General features: G+C 32.7%; 1 protein-coding gene and 1 non-coding gene across 10 annotated transcripts in view; both read right to left on the bottom strand.

Annotated features, from left to right (window-relative positions):
* LCORL (ligand dependent nuclear receptor corepressor like) overlaps positions 1–16,649 on the bottom strand; it is a 154,291-nt gene that overhangs the window by 37,724 nt on the left and 99,918 nt on the right. For 7 of the 9 annotated variants that reach the window (XM_031436803.2, XM_031436814.2, XM_031436815.2 and 4 more), the window contains one exon: positions 11,640–11,891. In XM_031436803.2, coding sequence (XP_031292663.1) covers positions 11,640–11,891 — 252 coding nt within the window. Of the gene's footprint in view, positions 1–2,602; positions 3,815–11,639; positions 11,892–16,649 lie in introns of those variants that run through there. The other 2 variants (XM_031436816.2, XM_031436819.2) reach the window with 2 other exon arrangements.
* Positions 1,032–1,137, bottom strand: LOC116149171 (U6 spliceosomal RNA). Its single transcript, XR_004132808.1, has one exon. It is a non-coding gene; the product is annotated as a U6 spliceosomal RNA (small nuclear RNA).

Here is a 16,649-nt window from a genome sequence, read left to right as displayed (position 1 = left end):
TGAGTGCAAAAATCTCAGCTAAAGTATGTTTGCTTATATATCTGAAGATATGAATTAAATATAATGTGATCTTTCCATAATATAGAATACTATTCGGCTAAGTAAATCTATTTAACTATTAAAACGGATCTGCAGAAAAATAGTAACATATGGATGTTTAAAAAATATTTAAAAAATACAAACTACAGAGGATTATATATAATGAATGATTCGTGGGAATGAGCTCTGGCAGAAGAGAGCAAGCCTAAGAGTGTGTAAGTATGTGTGTGAGTATCTTTTTCCAGGAAGAGATTCAGAAAGATTGAAAACTTAACCATAACAGTTACCTATCGGTAGGTGAAGAAAAGATTTTTATTTTGTTCATTTGTTTATCTATTTTTAGCTTTTCTACAATGCATAGCTTTACAGTTCATTCATTTGATTAATATCTACTGAATGGTTATAATATGCCAGTCATTCTTCTACGCACAGTAGGAAGCAGAATAGAAAATGTTCCTGCTCTCAGGGAATTTATATTCTAGCAGAGCATAAAAAGGAAAGACAAATCAATAAAAAAATAATTTCACAAGGTGATAAGACCTATAATGAAAATAAAACACAGTAACAGGACAGAATAACAATGGCCAAGTGGGAAGAGGTTACTATGTTGGAATAAATGATCAGGCAAAGCCTCTAAGAAAATGACTTGTTCTTTTTTAAAAAAGACATTTTTACTAAGACAAATTTCAAACATACAAAATATAGAATAACCATTCCTCTATAGCTTTATCTTCTGATGATGGTGTTTGATTCAATTATCTTACTAGGAGGTATGAAATAGTAATTTTAAGTCTATCATGTCTTCCATATTTATTAGATGAAACTCTTCTTCAAGAATCTTCCTTAAATGAAGTCTGATTGTCTTGAAATACAATTTGTAAAAGAAAAGCAAAATAAATACTTAAGTCCTTCCTCTAGTTGCTCATTTTCAAAGTAAGGAAATAGTATGTTCCTTCAGAGTGGACTAGTAACTTTAACGGCTTTTTTTTTTTTAAACTATGGAATGCTTCATGAATTTGCATATCATTCTTGCACAGGGGCCATGCTAGTCTTCTCTGTATTCTAATTTTTCATATGTGCTGCTGAAGTATCATACACTAATGGATTTTAAAACATTCAATATGTTTCAGTTGTAATTGTTCTTCCTTTCGATGCTTAAATGTTCTCCTTTTTGGCCAACAGGAATCCTTAACACTGGCTCCTATATTTGGTTGACAAATTAGTCTTTGGCGCTTCCCTGCTTGCTGATAAAAGAAGTTCCAGGCTCATTCTGCACATTTTCTGATCCAGACTTGGATTCCAAGGAGGCCTGCTTTCTTTTAAAGGAAAATAATATATAGAGACAACAATCCAGGCCTAAGTTCAATGCTACTGAGCTGTCTGTCATGCTTTTAGAATATTTCAGGGGTCAGACTAGGAAATGTGTATTTTTGAAAAGAAAAAAAAATGTGAGTTTGCAGTGACACTTCCAATTTACATGTAGTATTACAGAGTTATTACTTGACTTTGCACTTGTTTCTTCTTTTACCCTGAAAATCTTAGTTTCCTAAAACAACGTTAACATGGTTACATATTTGATTTATTCTATAAATCCAAAATAATGAACAATGACAATATTATTATTAATATTATTAAAAGAAAGTTTAGGATTTCTCTGAAGTATCCCTTGTCCTTAGATTATATTCCACCAAGAAAGTATGGTCAAAATACTGGGTAAAGTCACTGACATAATTCTTTTCTCAGTATCAGTATGTTACTGACTTGATGTGGCCAGGTTCATTTGTAACATTCTTTTTCAAATTTTAGGGATCACTTTAATTTTTTAAAATGTTTATTCTTTGGATTATGTTGAATATTTCCATAAAACTACATAACAAGGTTGATTCACAGCACTTCCATCCTGCCCCCTCCACCTCATTTACTTATAACCCTTACAGGTAACCATGCTTATTAGTTTTTATCTTTCCTTCTTTGTTTATATAGAAGAGAACATGTAATATGTACCGTTCTGTAACTTGCTTTTAAATGTCACTATAAATTTAGGGATCTTTCTCACCCTTTTTATTCCCCCAAATGTTCAGTCTTTCACTGTGTGAATGTACGATAATTTAGTTAACCATTTGCGTTACTTCCAATTCCTTGCTATTATAAATAATGCCCCCAGTGAATAAACTTGCATACATATCATCGATACTTATATGACTGTAATCATAGGCTCAGTTCCTTGAAATGAGATTGCTGGGTCAAAGGGTAAATGTATATAATGTTAATAGATACTGTCGATTCCGCTCCATAAGGATTGTACCAGTTTGTATTCCCCAATACATGAGAATGCCTGTTTCTTCACAGCCTCACCAAATAGGTTACATTGCTAAGCTTGAATTCTCAGTAGTCTGATAGGTGTGAACCATATATGAGTGTATTTCCTATGAGTTTATTTTTCTATGTTTAAAGGCTCTTAAAATTTCTTCATCTATGAAGTGACAATAAAACAATGCTCATTTTTCTATCAGTTTGTGGATCTTTTAGTTCTCAATTTTTTGAAACTCTTTATGCACTAGATTATTAGTCCTTTATTTTGTAATATAAATTACAAATATTTTTTCATAGATTGCCATTTGTCTTTTGATTTTTCTAATGTTATTTTTATACATTTGATTTTATCATTCCCCTACTGTTAAGGTGATATTCTAGTTGAGATACAGATGAGGAAGAGGGGCAAGCCGTAGGAACAAGAAAATCTGAAGACTAATCCAGACAAAGCGATCAGCAAGAGCAAAGGTTCAGAAGTGAAGTGAGCCTGGCATGTGTTGGTTAGTGTGATTTGCACATAATAAGCCAGGAAGAAAGGAAAAGGATTAAGTCCAGCGGGGTAGATAGAGACAAGATCTTAGCAAAGTCATACAAGTCATGGAAAGAAAATTTAAATTTTGTTCATGTAACAGAAAACTCAGAGGAAGATTTACATATGGAATACTATCTAGCTTTACTTTATTCAGCCTGAGCATGAGAATCCTATTTTGGCACACTGATAACTTCAAAGTTATGTTAAGGTATATATTACCGAATATTTTATTTGGAGGGAAAACATGTGAAGAAATTGAAAAGGAAACAAAAACCCAACGAATTGTCTCTTGGAAACCATGTGGTAACAGAATGGTCAATTTTATATCAAACTATAACAAAGGTTCAGGAAAAATGTAATGGCTACAAAGAAAATGATTTATTTATTCTTTTTCTTTCTTGTTGTACTTCATACAGCTAATCAGGTTAGTCAAGTGACGATTTGTTTACATGGTAATATTTATGGAACTTTTGAATTTAAAATGCATGGCTTTTTTGTTTCTGGTATTATTTACAAAATAGAAAAAAGAAAATTCCAGCTTAAATATACTGTAACAATCATATTTCTTGACACTCTACAATCTGATTTTATGGAAAAAGCTTTGACTTTTCTCTTGATTTTTAAGTGACTGAGAAAATCCTCATACAGCTCCTCAGACATACCTGATCTGCTCCTGCCTTCTTTGATTTCTGATATTTTTGTCTTTGTTTTTGGTATTTCTTTGGCCTGGAATGCCCTGCCCTCACATCTTCACATGAAGGATCTCTCACCATTCAATTCTCTGTTCAAACTCACTTCTTCAGGGAGGCTTTCCTGACCACCTTACCTAAAATAATCCTCTCAAGTCACTCTTGGTATCTTGCTTATTCATTCTTTTGTAAAATTAGGGGCACGTTGACAGGCATATTTCAAAAAAGTAATGAGTAACTTCTGGAAATGAAAAAATAACAACAAATTAGAAACTCAAGACAAATATTAAACAGTGGTTTGAATAGCTCAAGAAAGAAACAGTGAATTTGGAGATAGTTCTAAATAAACTAATCAGGATATAACAGACAGATAAAAAGTTGGAAGATACGAAAGAGAAGATAAGAGATATGAAAACTAGAATGAGAGGGTCCAAATTATGTCTCAGTAAATTCAAATAAGAGATAAAGTAAGAATTATAATATATTTGAAAAGATAATGGCTGAACAATCATAACTGACGAAAGAAATTTGTCCTCAGTTTTAGAAATGTTTTGAAATGATATGACTCACAAGCAGAATAAATAAAAGTATACACCCAAATATATCCAAGACAAGCTGCAGAACAGCATAAACAAAACAGAGACAGAGAGTAAGTGACAGATGCTGAAAGTTGAGAGTCTGAAGATTACTTACAAAGGAAAGACTATTTGTTGGGTAGTTACAGCGACAACAGAAGCCAAGACACAATCACAGCAGCAGCGGCGAGAAAACAGTAACTGTCAGCCCAGACTCGTGGACCCAGGAAAAATCTCTTTTAAGAACAAAGGTAGTTAAAGAGAAATAAGAAACTGAAAAAACTATTCCGAGAGTTTACGACCAATAAATCTTTATCAAAAGAATTTCTGATTTCAGAAGACACTTTGAGATATAGGAAGGAATGATAAGCAAAGGAAAAAGGTAATCATGTATGTAAAACTAAACAAAAATTGATTATATAAAAATAGTTATAATATTTTAATTGTGATGTTATAAAAAGAGAATTAAAGCATTGATAAATTGGCTGTAAGTGTCACGGCGGGAAACAAGCTAAAATATTCCTTACTTTAACTGTTGAGTTAACTAAACATTAAAAAACTTCTGGGGTAATTACTACAGAATAGCAACAGAGTATATAATTTCAAAATTAGCAAAGAAAGAAGATTAAAATAGAAACAATGCAATCTAAAAGAAAATAACAAAGGAGGAAAAAAGCTTAACAAATGGGACAAATAGAAAGCACAAAATAAGATGGTGGAAACAATTACAAGGGTGATGAGGCTACAAAAGAATACAGGATGCTGTAGAAAAATACAGTAAGAGACCAAAACAAATTTTGGTGGTAATTAACAAGAATGTGTGTGTATGTGTGTCTGTGTGCATCCAATTTAAGAGTGTGGGGTAGGTTTTCTTAGAGAACTGATGTTTAAAAGGAGACCTAAAGAAAAGCCCAGTAAGATTCATTTAGAAAAAACTGGCAGAGGTAGGGAGTGGCTTCTGCAGAGAGGCAAAAGCATGTATGAATGTTCGGAGGCCAGAGTATGTGACATTCAAGAAACAGAAAAAACCAATATGAAGACTAAAGAGAGATGCAAGATGAGAACAGATAGGTAGGCAGAGTCTGGATCTTGGTGAGTCCAGGATTTTAGACTTTATCCTAAGGACAATTAGAAATCATTAAAGTGTTTTAAGCAGATGAGTGGTATGTCCTGATTTGGAATTTTTAAATATCATTTATTTCTCTCTTAGAGTCAGAGAAGGTTAGCCTGGAAGGGACATGGATAATCTTGGTATGTTTTACTCCTCAGGTTTACTAAGATATGGTATCTTCTCGATCATGGAACATTAACACTTTCTTCCATATGTCTTTAGCTTTGGAAAACAAAAGTTAAGCACAGAAAAACAAGATGGGTAACTTTATTGCTTTCATTATGAGATACAGAAATATCTTCTCTTTCTTTAAAAAAATTGTTCAGTATTTTCCTAACAAAGTAACAACAAACTTCATTTATAAATAGCGTAGTTTATAAAATGTAGTATCATAAAATGATACATGACTCTCTAAATTACAGTTTAACATCTCAGCTGACAACCTCACCTACCTTAATCTCAGCCAAGAAACCAGATTAGGGGTGGTGGCAGCAACAACAATAAAGGATACTTAATGACAACTGGACAAATCACTTAAATTTGTATCTTTTATTCAATATAATCTCCCAAATGTTCACTTGAAGCCTAGTTCATATTAGTCTCATATATAATTTGTCTCTTAAAAAATCTTATTCAAACTAGGAGATATGGTTTCCAAAGTTCAGCCTACTGATAGCAATGTGAAATAATTTCTTAAAAAAATTTAACTTTATTTGTTGCCAAGGGAAAATAATTCTAAAAATGTCAAAAGGTTACAGGGCACTTCAATAATTAATGTTCATCATGACACAATGTTCCATACATTGTTTAAGTATAAAGACATTACATAATATTTTCCTCTAGTATGTTTAAAATAAGAAATTTCACTGCTAAAATCGTAAATTATCAAGTCTCAATCTTCATTTTAGTTCTTAATAGCATTTGAAAATAGTAAAAAGTTTTTAATTCAGTAAACCCAAAGTGTCATACATCATACACCCACTGGAGATACAAAAGAGAATAAATAGGTTCCTGTTCCCAAATGTTGATTATAGTGGGGAGATAAACGTGGAAACAATTACAATGAAGTGAGAATTTACTAAAATCAAAGTTCTACCACAATAATCACTGGACTTCATGGTAGAAAACTACACCAACAAGGCCGATGAAGTGCTGTTGTTTCATCTCTGCCCACATTTGATCTTGTTCTTTATAGAACTGGTAAATTCTTCATAGTGGTCACAATAATGATAAAGGTTCATAAGTTGTAAATTTCTTCCTGTACTTTGTAACTCAGGGTAAGTTTTACTTTTGTGCCCCGGTTAAAACCAAAAAACAAATTATTTTTGACATGTTAATGTTATGTCTGCATGTCTTTTAAGTTAGTGTTCCAGGACAAAAAAATGCATGACTTACTTTCTCCCAGTTTTTGAGGCTCAGAGTATTTATACAAATCTGCATAATGAAAATGCACAAAGAAATATCTCTAATATTTGAAGCACTTGGCTAGAAAGTACAATGGAAAGGCAAATAGGAATGTTTCCTTCAGGGTAACAATATTTTAAGTCAGTCTAGAGTTTGTGGAAGAGAGGATAAGGAAATTGCAGAGTATGAAAATTGATTTATGAAGAACAATTAGAGAAGCTGTAACAGTTTGCATGGAAAGTAGAGGTTTAAAGAGACAAAACAGATTCAACGAATATTTACAGCACTAATAAGTAAAAGGAATAAATTTTCTCATAGTGTTGAGACGGAAAAGAAACCCACAAACCCTAAAGGTTAGCATGGAAAAGAGAAGACTTGGAGATATAATTTCTACAAATATTGACAGTACTATTAGGTAAAATATTGTTGGAGATGGAAAAAATATAAAATGAAGGGTGGATGTTTCCGAGATATGAGCTTAATTGTCAGAGCTGTCAAACACAGTTTTTTCTAAGTACTTACAGTCAGAGGTTGAATTACCATCTCTTTTATTCTGTTATATACAACAGAATAAAAGAACCATATACTGGGATGAAAGCTGGGCTGGATATTCTTTTGAGCATCTTTTTGTTTGCTTATTTGCCTTTTCTATTATCTTCTGAACTATTTTTGCCTATTTTTCTACACAGTTGTGTTTTCCACATTGGCCATAGTTTTGTTTGGTTAGCTGAATGGTTGTTAGTTACATCAACCATAAACATTGTCTCCAAATGTAAGGCTTCAATTTTCTGCTCACAGTGACTTTTATAATACTTAAGTTTTACATTTTAGTATAGTCAAATTTACACAATTATAATATGGGTTGTTATTCTTGCATTTTAACTTAAACTAAGGAAGAATTTCTCAAGACATAATCCCTTATCTTTTCTAACATTTGTTTTGCTTTTAACATTTAGCACTTTAACCAGACTGAAATTATTTTTGTGAGTGGTGTGAGGTAGGGATTCATCTTTTTTATTTTTATTTTTTTGCTCCATGTGGGTAACCAATTGCCCTGAAACTATTTACTGAGTTGGCCATTGTCTCAGTGATTTACAATGACATCTCTCTGTCCTTTACCAAGATTCCACTAATGTTTGGAGAGTTTCTGGGCTTGCTAATCTGTCCTAGTGATTTGTATATGGCCCATAGTACCTTGTTTGAATTATTACACTAAGTCCTGATATGTTTTAGAGAAGTCCTTCACCACCTTGACTTGGTAATTCTTGGCTCTTTAAGTATTGCTCATAAATTTTAGGACTGGCAAGTCATTTTTCATAATAAACCCTACCAGAATTTTGACTGGAGTGGCACTGAATTTTAAAAGTACATTAAAGATGAACTGCTATCTCTTAAAGGTTTCCCATTCATTTAAAATATAATCACTCATTTTGGGAGTATTCTTTTATATCCTTCAATAAAGTTTTGTAGTGCTCTCCACAAGGTCTAAAACAGTTTATTAGTTTCAGTCTTAGGCGTTTTAAAGTTTTTCCTGCTTTTTTTTTTTTTTTTGCTATTGCAGAAGAAATTATTTATAAACTGGATTTTCTAACTGGATAACAGCTGACATGTTGTAATATATAATTATGAGTAGTACCTTTTTGGAACACTTTCATCAGTTATAAAACTTTATGTAGATTTTCTTTCATATTTTCTATATACACAATTATACTGTTTGTAAGCAACCACAGTTTTGCTCATTCTTTCCCTTTAACCTATTGCTTATTTTAATACTTCTATTTTCTCATATTATACGAGTCAAGGCCTCTCATAAAATGCTGAAAATTGGTGATAGTATGCATTTTTGTCACATCTATTACTCTGAATCATTTGGTTATGATGTCCCTCATAACAGAAGTGCTCATCTATTTTTGGTTGTGAAAAGCCTTTTTAAAATCATAAATGTGTCAGCTTCTATAAATTTTTTCTGTATCTATTAGGATGATATGGTTTTTCTTTTTCTTTTTTTTGTAATGTGTTAAATCATAAAGGTTTTTCAAATGCAGACTCATCTGTGCCTCCCTAGTCATTATTTATAATGTTTTTATATTTCCCTATATTTAATTTGCTAATATTTAGTCAGAATTTTTGCACCTAGGTTTGTAAATAAGACTAGTTTGCAACTTTTCTTTCCTTTGCCATCTGTGCCTTGTTTTGGTATCACGATTACATCAGTATTTTTTCTCTTCTCTAGTCTTTAAAACAGTCTGTAAGAGATAAGAATTATCTATTGCTTGAAGATTATATAAGGTTATCTTAAAACCATTTGGGATTAAATTTTATAGTTGTAAGACAATTCATAAAGTATCCACATGGTTTATGGTTTAGATTATCTACAGTTTATAGTTTATATTATCTAATTTGTTAAAATAACTCACTAATGAACAAATAAAGGAGTACAGTTATGAAATTACAGAGTGAGAATAATACGAAAAATATAAGCACTAGCAAATTACAAAAACAGAACTAATCTTGCTACTACTAGTATGAGCACTTTATTAATTATACTAAAAGGTATGAACAGTGAAGTCAGTCCAAAAGCTTTTTTATTTCTGAAAGAAACCATTTGAAATATGGATTTATACCTTCTACTATGACTAATGAAACTCTCCAAAGTCTATATGTGTAAATAAGATAAGGTCATCATGATTAGCAAGACATTTAACAATTGCTTATAATGTCTTTATGTCAACCTTAAAATTTTTAATTTGTGAAAGGATTAATACATATAAAGTATTAGTGTATATATGTATACACATGCATGTGTACACAAACAAATGCATCAAAGGTTATGTACTCCATTAAAAAAAAATTTGGTACGCAAGTAGGCAAAGTTTGAGCTTACCAATCTATATACCACAGCAGAACAGTTTTATAAAAGAAAATGTGATTTTATGACTCTTTGCTTAAAGCAATCTAGCAGCTTTCTATGGCACTAAGAAAAGTCAAAATCCTTAGTATTTCCTATATGGCTTTCTCATAATCTTATCCTCACCTGTTTCTTTAGTCTTATCTATTACCATTCTCTCCTTTGCTCTCTACATCAGAAGCCACATTAAGCTAAATGAATCCTGTCATGAAGAAAGAACACTGTAATCTCATGAGACAAGAAATCACTCCCAAAATTAAAATAATCAAGAAGACTACTTAAAGCATAGATTTATATCCACCACCATTACTCTTTTCAACCTCCAAATGTTCACATACGCATTTATGCCTAGAATATCACAATAATTAAAATAGTAATTACATTGCTTATTTTCTATATTTACTTGGGTCTGCCTTATCACTCAAGTTCATAGAATCACTGAATGTAAGGACTGGAAATTTACTTTTAAAATATCATCTATTCCAACTATTCATCTGACAGTTTTGAATGTCTAATGATTAGGCAACCAGGAAATCATTTTCCCCCTTCCCCTTTAAAAAAAAGTCTGAGCCTTAGAGATAGTCTTTCTTACATGGACCTGAAATCTGTTTTCACCTAACTTATAGCTAGTGATCCTAATTCTACTCATTGAGCCATTCAGAGAAAGTTCAGTCCTACTTTAGTGTAACAGCCATACAAATATTTACAGATAACTACCATGTTGTTTCCAATGCTTCTCTTCGCTGGTGGTAAGAAACATGAGGTAGAGAGAATAGAGAGACTAATGTTTGGGTATCTTTTATGAGTTGGTTATTTCACATTTAACTTTCACATTGCTCCAATGAGTGTATAATTATTATTGCAAAATAACAAGTGAGGAAATTAAAGCTCAGATAGGTAAAGTTAATTGTTCATGTAACTTAAGTAGCAGAGCTGAGATTTCAACCCCAAGTCTGTCACAGATACCAAGGCCTATGTTTTAGTCCTCTTTAGAACACTGAACTGCCTCCCACAAAAAAGAAGAGCTATAAGAGAGTGTAAAACATGGAAAAGTAAGACAAACAAAAATTCTGAAAATCCTATGCTTTCTAACTTCCAAAATTCAATGTACTGATACATCATGTCCTTAAGCTTTTATTATAATCATCTTTAATATGTCTTATAACACATCTAATTATCTCAATATTTCTCATATCCTTCCACATAAATAAACTCATTCAACTGAAAGTTAGGGAAGCAAAAAGAGAAAATTACTTCCGTATTTTAGCTCCTCTCAGTTTTGATCTGTCTCACACACTGAAAAGATCACCTTCTTTAAATACTGACTAGTGTATTCTTCTTTAGAGCTTCAAACACCACACCTTCTGCAATCAAACTTAACGCTGATATTTTTCTGGCATCAAGGACTTTCAACACTATCCCTAACTTGGGTTAACAAGAGCTACTTGTTCACTTTTCTCCAAGCAAACACTTGTTTGGCATCCTCCACAAGCACCAAAAGGCTTTTCCTTCCTTTTCCTCGGAGAATCATAGCTCTTCCTTCAATTAACCATTAGGTAACACCAACATAGCTTCATCATCAGGTTTCTTATGAAAAATGTATCATGATTATAATAAATTTATCACATGTATTAACTTTTCTCTCTCCTTAGTTACATCATAAACAATTAAAGATAAATCATCTATTTCTTCTTATTTTTCACCTAAGGGCAAAAAACTGCACAGCAAGTGCTTCATCAATGTTCTCAGCTGTACATTATAAGAATACTTCTACATTGTACACATCCATTTATTTGTATACCTTGCTTTTAGGGTGCTTGTGAGGATTCTCTCACTATACAGTTTATTGTGAAAAGAGACTGAGAGCAACTCTCATTTTCTCTTTACAAACAAAGTCAATTGCAATACAAAAGGTCTAATTTACACACATCTCTCTAGTTCATATTACAGAGGCTAATTACAAGTAATATTACTTCCAAAATAAACTGTTCTGTGAATATAAGTTTATATGTACATTTAAGAATATTCAAACATAAAACTATATCTCACATACACACAAAATTCTTACCTTGCTGAGTATTTTGTTCTTGGATTCGATTCACAGTGAGGTCTAAGGGGCCTTCCTGTTCTTCCTGAAGCGAGTTTTCTGCTTGATTCATTTGGATACTTTTACATATTAGACTTGGTCCAATTGAACCATTTCTATTCTCTTGAATTTTACCACTTTTTGAAATATACTCAATTGCAAACTGACGTATCATCTTTTTCATTAATTCCTGAGCAACTAGGGGAATGTTAGGATCACAGTTCTGAGGAAGATCTAGGGAAGAAATAAATATAATAAGAATTAAAAAACAGAACACAAAATACCAATGTTTTTCTTATTTTTATTATAAATTAATGATTTCAGAAGTCTCTTAGAGTCAGTTCATAATTTCTCTTAGAATCAATTCATAAACTGGTTTATAGGACTTAGCAGTAGAAACCTTGTAGATTTAATTAGTTTTATGATAATATGTCAACCCAAAACTTAGCGTATATAATCACTTCTTGAAAATAACCATTTTTGTCTGAAACTGAAATACAGATAAAGAATTACACATAAAAACAAATTATTTTCAGAGTTTCAATTCAAATGTATTCTACCAGAGATTAAATTATTAGTATGTGAAAATAAATTGAATATATAAGTAACCAAGCAATTTTAAACCTAACAGAGTTGGTACACACATTAACTATTAAAGAAAACATATAAACTCTTTAACTATTTGTATCATTAATTTTTCAATTCTGTCAAATGCAGTACATTTCATGTACAGCCTGAATATCATCAAGGATTTCTCTCTGTTTCTCAACTTTTCATATCAAGAAATTTCAATCACAAAGAAAAAATAAAGACCACTACAATGACAGACAGTCTCTACCAAGATTCAAGAATTGTTAGTATTCTGCTACATTCACCTTCTTTTTACTTTCTTTAGTTTGAAGAACTACTGAAAGTAAGTTGCAGAATTATGACATTTCACTCCTAAATATTTCAGCATACATTCACTAGGTTTCTCCTTATAGAATACAGCAGTACCATTACTGAGAGTCTTAATCAGTCCCCTATCCCAAAACACGTTTGTCAGCTATATCCAAAATAAAGGTCAGCAGTGACACACAATTCTGCCTGAAACTTGTACAAGAGGTAAAAACAACTCAATGATTTTATAGTTAAGAGGTATGGAATAAGAACAGACCACTTACAAACACAGTATCATAGTGATAGAGTTTTGGTATTGTGGGGGTGGTGGTGGTGGCTTTTTCACACACACACTTCTGGCCTCACTCTAATCCTTTATTTCCTCTGCTCCTTCAGAGGTAGAAGGACTGGTAAACTGGGAAGGATGACTAAGCATACTTGGTCTGGTTCCATACTACTTCCTCTTACAAGTGGGCCTACTTCTAGAGATACTAGTTCTTTGCTCCTTAAAAGCCTCAACTCTTACCCAGGCAGATCAGTGTTATGTGAATAGGCTGCCCTGATCCAGGGCTGTCTGAGATTGAAGGGATAAGTCTCCTTAGTTTTGGGGTTCAGTATGAGCTACAGCACTTGTCTAAGAGATCTGAAGGCAAGTACTTCACTAGGCGGAAAAACAACTATTTTTATAGAAACATGATTCCAAAATGCTAGGAGGTTAGAAAAGATACTATTTAGAGGTAAGGAAAGGCAACAAACTCCCTCCATACCATGACCACCACATTTGGTAGCAAAATGTGACCTAAGCCAACATGAATCTGTTTATGGTCCTGCAGAAATATCAACATATTTGATCACAGGGTGCTGTTTTGGACCTGTTAGAGATATTACATAATAAACACCTCCTTATATTACCTCTTTCAAAACAAAAAATTTTGAATTCTGAAAAAAACATTTGAGAAGGGCCTATAAAAAAAATAACATTTTAGGCTTCACATTTATTCTTCATTTAGACTCCAGTAGGGAAGAGAGGCACTATTTTTGGGGGGGAATTAGAAAGACTTGGCTATACAGTTGATGCTTGAACAACATGGGTTTGAACCGCGGGGGTACACTTAATGTGGATTTTTTCCCCCAATAAATATGTACTACAGTACTACACAATCCATGACTGGTTGAATCCACAGATGCAGAACCTCAAATACAGCAGGTCCACTGTAAAGTTTGACTCACATTTTTGACTGTGCAGAGGGTCAGTACCCCTACCTCCCATGCCGTTCAAGGGCCAACTGTATATTACATCTCCGCAGCTTGTTGTATAACTGGAGGTTTGTACGTCTTAATCCCCACCTTCACCTGTTTCATCCCCTCAATGCCCCCGCTTCTCTGGCAACCACCTGTTTGTTCTAACACTGAGTCTGTTTTAAATTAGTTTACTTTGTTTTGTTTCTTAGATTCCACATATAAGTGAGAATACACAGCATAAGGAATATGGTCAATAATAATGTAATAACTTTTATGGAAACAGACAGTTCTAGACTTACTGTGGTTATCATTTCATTATGTATGCAAATGTTAAATCACTCTGTAGAAAACCTGAAACTAAAGTAATACTGTACATCAACATTTTAATAAAAAAAGAAAGACTTAGTTATAGATTGGAATCTTAACCATCTTTATGAACTTAGGCTAGTTATACATTCCTTCCAGGCCTTAGTTTCTCTGTTCATAAAAATAGAAATGATAATAGAACCTTGAAAATCATAACAAGGCTTGCTCACAAGAGTATTTTAAGGTTATATGAGCTTGTAGATAAAATACTGAACTCCTGTACTTGGCATTTTAACAGCTAACATTAATACACTGTTATCTTAGGTTATAGTGAAAATAACAAGAGAAACGAAAAGATATAGACTGAGAACTTGTATTTTATTTAAATCATAAAATGCCAAGTAAAAATATTAACTAGGTTAATATAAAATTATTAACTAGGAAAATAAGTACATAATTTGTAAGTCCATGTGATATATTTTGGCCCAGAATAAACAGTATGAGAAAATGTAACCTAACTAAAGTAGTTTACATCAAAACAAGAAATTTTCATGTTATCTGTAAGGATTCCCAATTTATACCATTTCTTGATTATTACTTCCGGGAATCTCTGAAAACTTCTGTGAACATTCCTCTCCATTCAACCTTTTTTCAAACCTAATCTTGCTTTGTATTATGTTTGAAAAGGAGATACTGGATTTACTTTTAGGTATTTTGGTTAATTGCTCTGCAATTTATTGACTAATATCACCTTATAAATTCAAAATAATTAAATTTATCAAAAAAGAACAAAAACATGGTAAGACTCATAACATGTGATTAGGGCTATTACTTTAGAATTGAGTTTAGAGCTAAGTTTAAAGCAGAAAAGACAATGCTACTTTATTCATCTACTCAGTTTTTGTTAATTTATATTGAGAATAAACCTATGTGTGAGACCAAAGGACTTGGCAAAAACCAAACAAACAAATAAATAAGATAAAAAAGAGAGAGAGAGAGAGACAAAGAAAATGTTACTCAGCTGCTGATTAGCTAATGAGCCTTCCAGATTACTTGCATAAGTTGTCACAACTACATAAAAGCAAATGAGTTAACTAAAGATTTAGACCAGGGATTATAAACTCAAATGATTTCAAAGTTCAGGCAACTAACAAACGTTTGGCTAGATGAGAAAATATGTTGCCACATAGAAGTGGTGTCTACTGCCCCCAAGAAGACAGAAATAACTTATTTTTGCCCTATCTCTTTACTTTTCAAGTAATTCAAAAGTTTAACAAGTTCTTTGTGGTAGCCAGTTTCAAGATGGTCCTCAGCGATTCCCACTCCCACCTCCTGGTTTCATACTGTTGTGTAGTCCCTTCCACGTGTATCAGGGGTCGTTTGTGTGATTAATAATAGAATACTGCAGAAGTGTATGTCACTTCCAAGATTAGGTTATAAAAAAATGTGGTTTCTACCCTGGATACTTTGAACATTGGTGCTCGCTGTCATCTCACTCCCTCTACCACTCTGTCCTGCCTCTTTTTCTCTCATCACTCACTCTGGAGGAAGCCATACTGTGAGTTGTCACTATGAGGAGGCTCACAAGGCGAGGAACTGAGGTCTCTCGCAAATAGTCAAATGAGTAAACCTGGGAGAAGATGCTCTAGATCAACCAAATCCCAAATGACTGCAACCCTAGCTGACTGCTTGACTTCAGACAACTGAGCCAGAAACATCCGGCTGAGTCACTCTCAGATTCCTGGTTCAGAGAAAATGTTAGATAATAAATAATAAGTGTTTGTTGTTTTAAATTGCTTAATTTAGGGGGTAATTTGTCAAGTAGTAATTAATAAATAATACAGACTTTGGTACACATTAGTGAGATGCTACTGGAATAAAAACCTAGTATGTAGGTGTGGCTTTACAACCAGGCAGTAAGCTTTGAGGAGAGTGTTAATGTAAGCCTGAAGTCCTCTGAAGGAGCAGATTAATAGAAGCCTTTTGGTCTTTGATAAGGATGCAGGGTGAGGATTTGTAGGAAAATGAGGTAAATGTTATTGGAAAGTGGAGGAAAAAAATACTTATGTAGTGTCAGGAAGTTTTATAACACTGTTGTCCGTAGTGACCTGGAAAACAAAAATTAGCCTAATGAATTGGGTGCTCTATCTAGGGAAATTTCTAAGTGAAGTGTTGAGTTTCTTCTTCCTAATTATAGTAAAATGGGAGAAGAGAGAAATATACTAACAGAAGGACTATTCAACAAAAAGAAACCAGGTCTTGATTGTTTTGAAAACTTTCAGTCTGTACAGATAGGAACTGATGTTTTAAAATTAAGAAAGACTGAGCAAAGACCAACTCAGGAGGACAGTCAGGAAAATATGCTTCAGAAATCCGATGGATTTTCTTCAAATTTAACTCTGTTAATAACGATATAGGTAAAATGTGAATTTTTTACTTTAATTTTAGGGTTTTTTTTTTTTGGTTTGGGGATGTCACTCCATTAAGTAAAAGAACTATGGTATTAACCAAAAGCTTTCCAGGAAGTGTCTTTAAAAATATTGGCTAAATTTTAGTGAAAAGAAC

This window comes from Camelus dromedarius, chromosome 1 (assembly GCF_036321535.1).
Source record: "Camelus dromedarius isolate mCamDro1 chromosome 1, mCamDro1.pat, whole genome shotgun sequence".
Taxonomy (NCBI): Eukaryota; Metazoa; Chordata; class Mammalia; order Artiodactyla; family Camelidae; genus Camelus; species Camelus dromedarius.
Note: the sequence above shows the minus strand (reverse complement) of the source record. Positions and strands in the feature narration are given on the sequence as shown.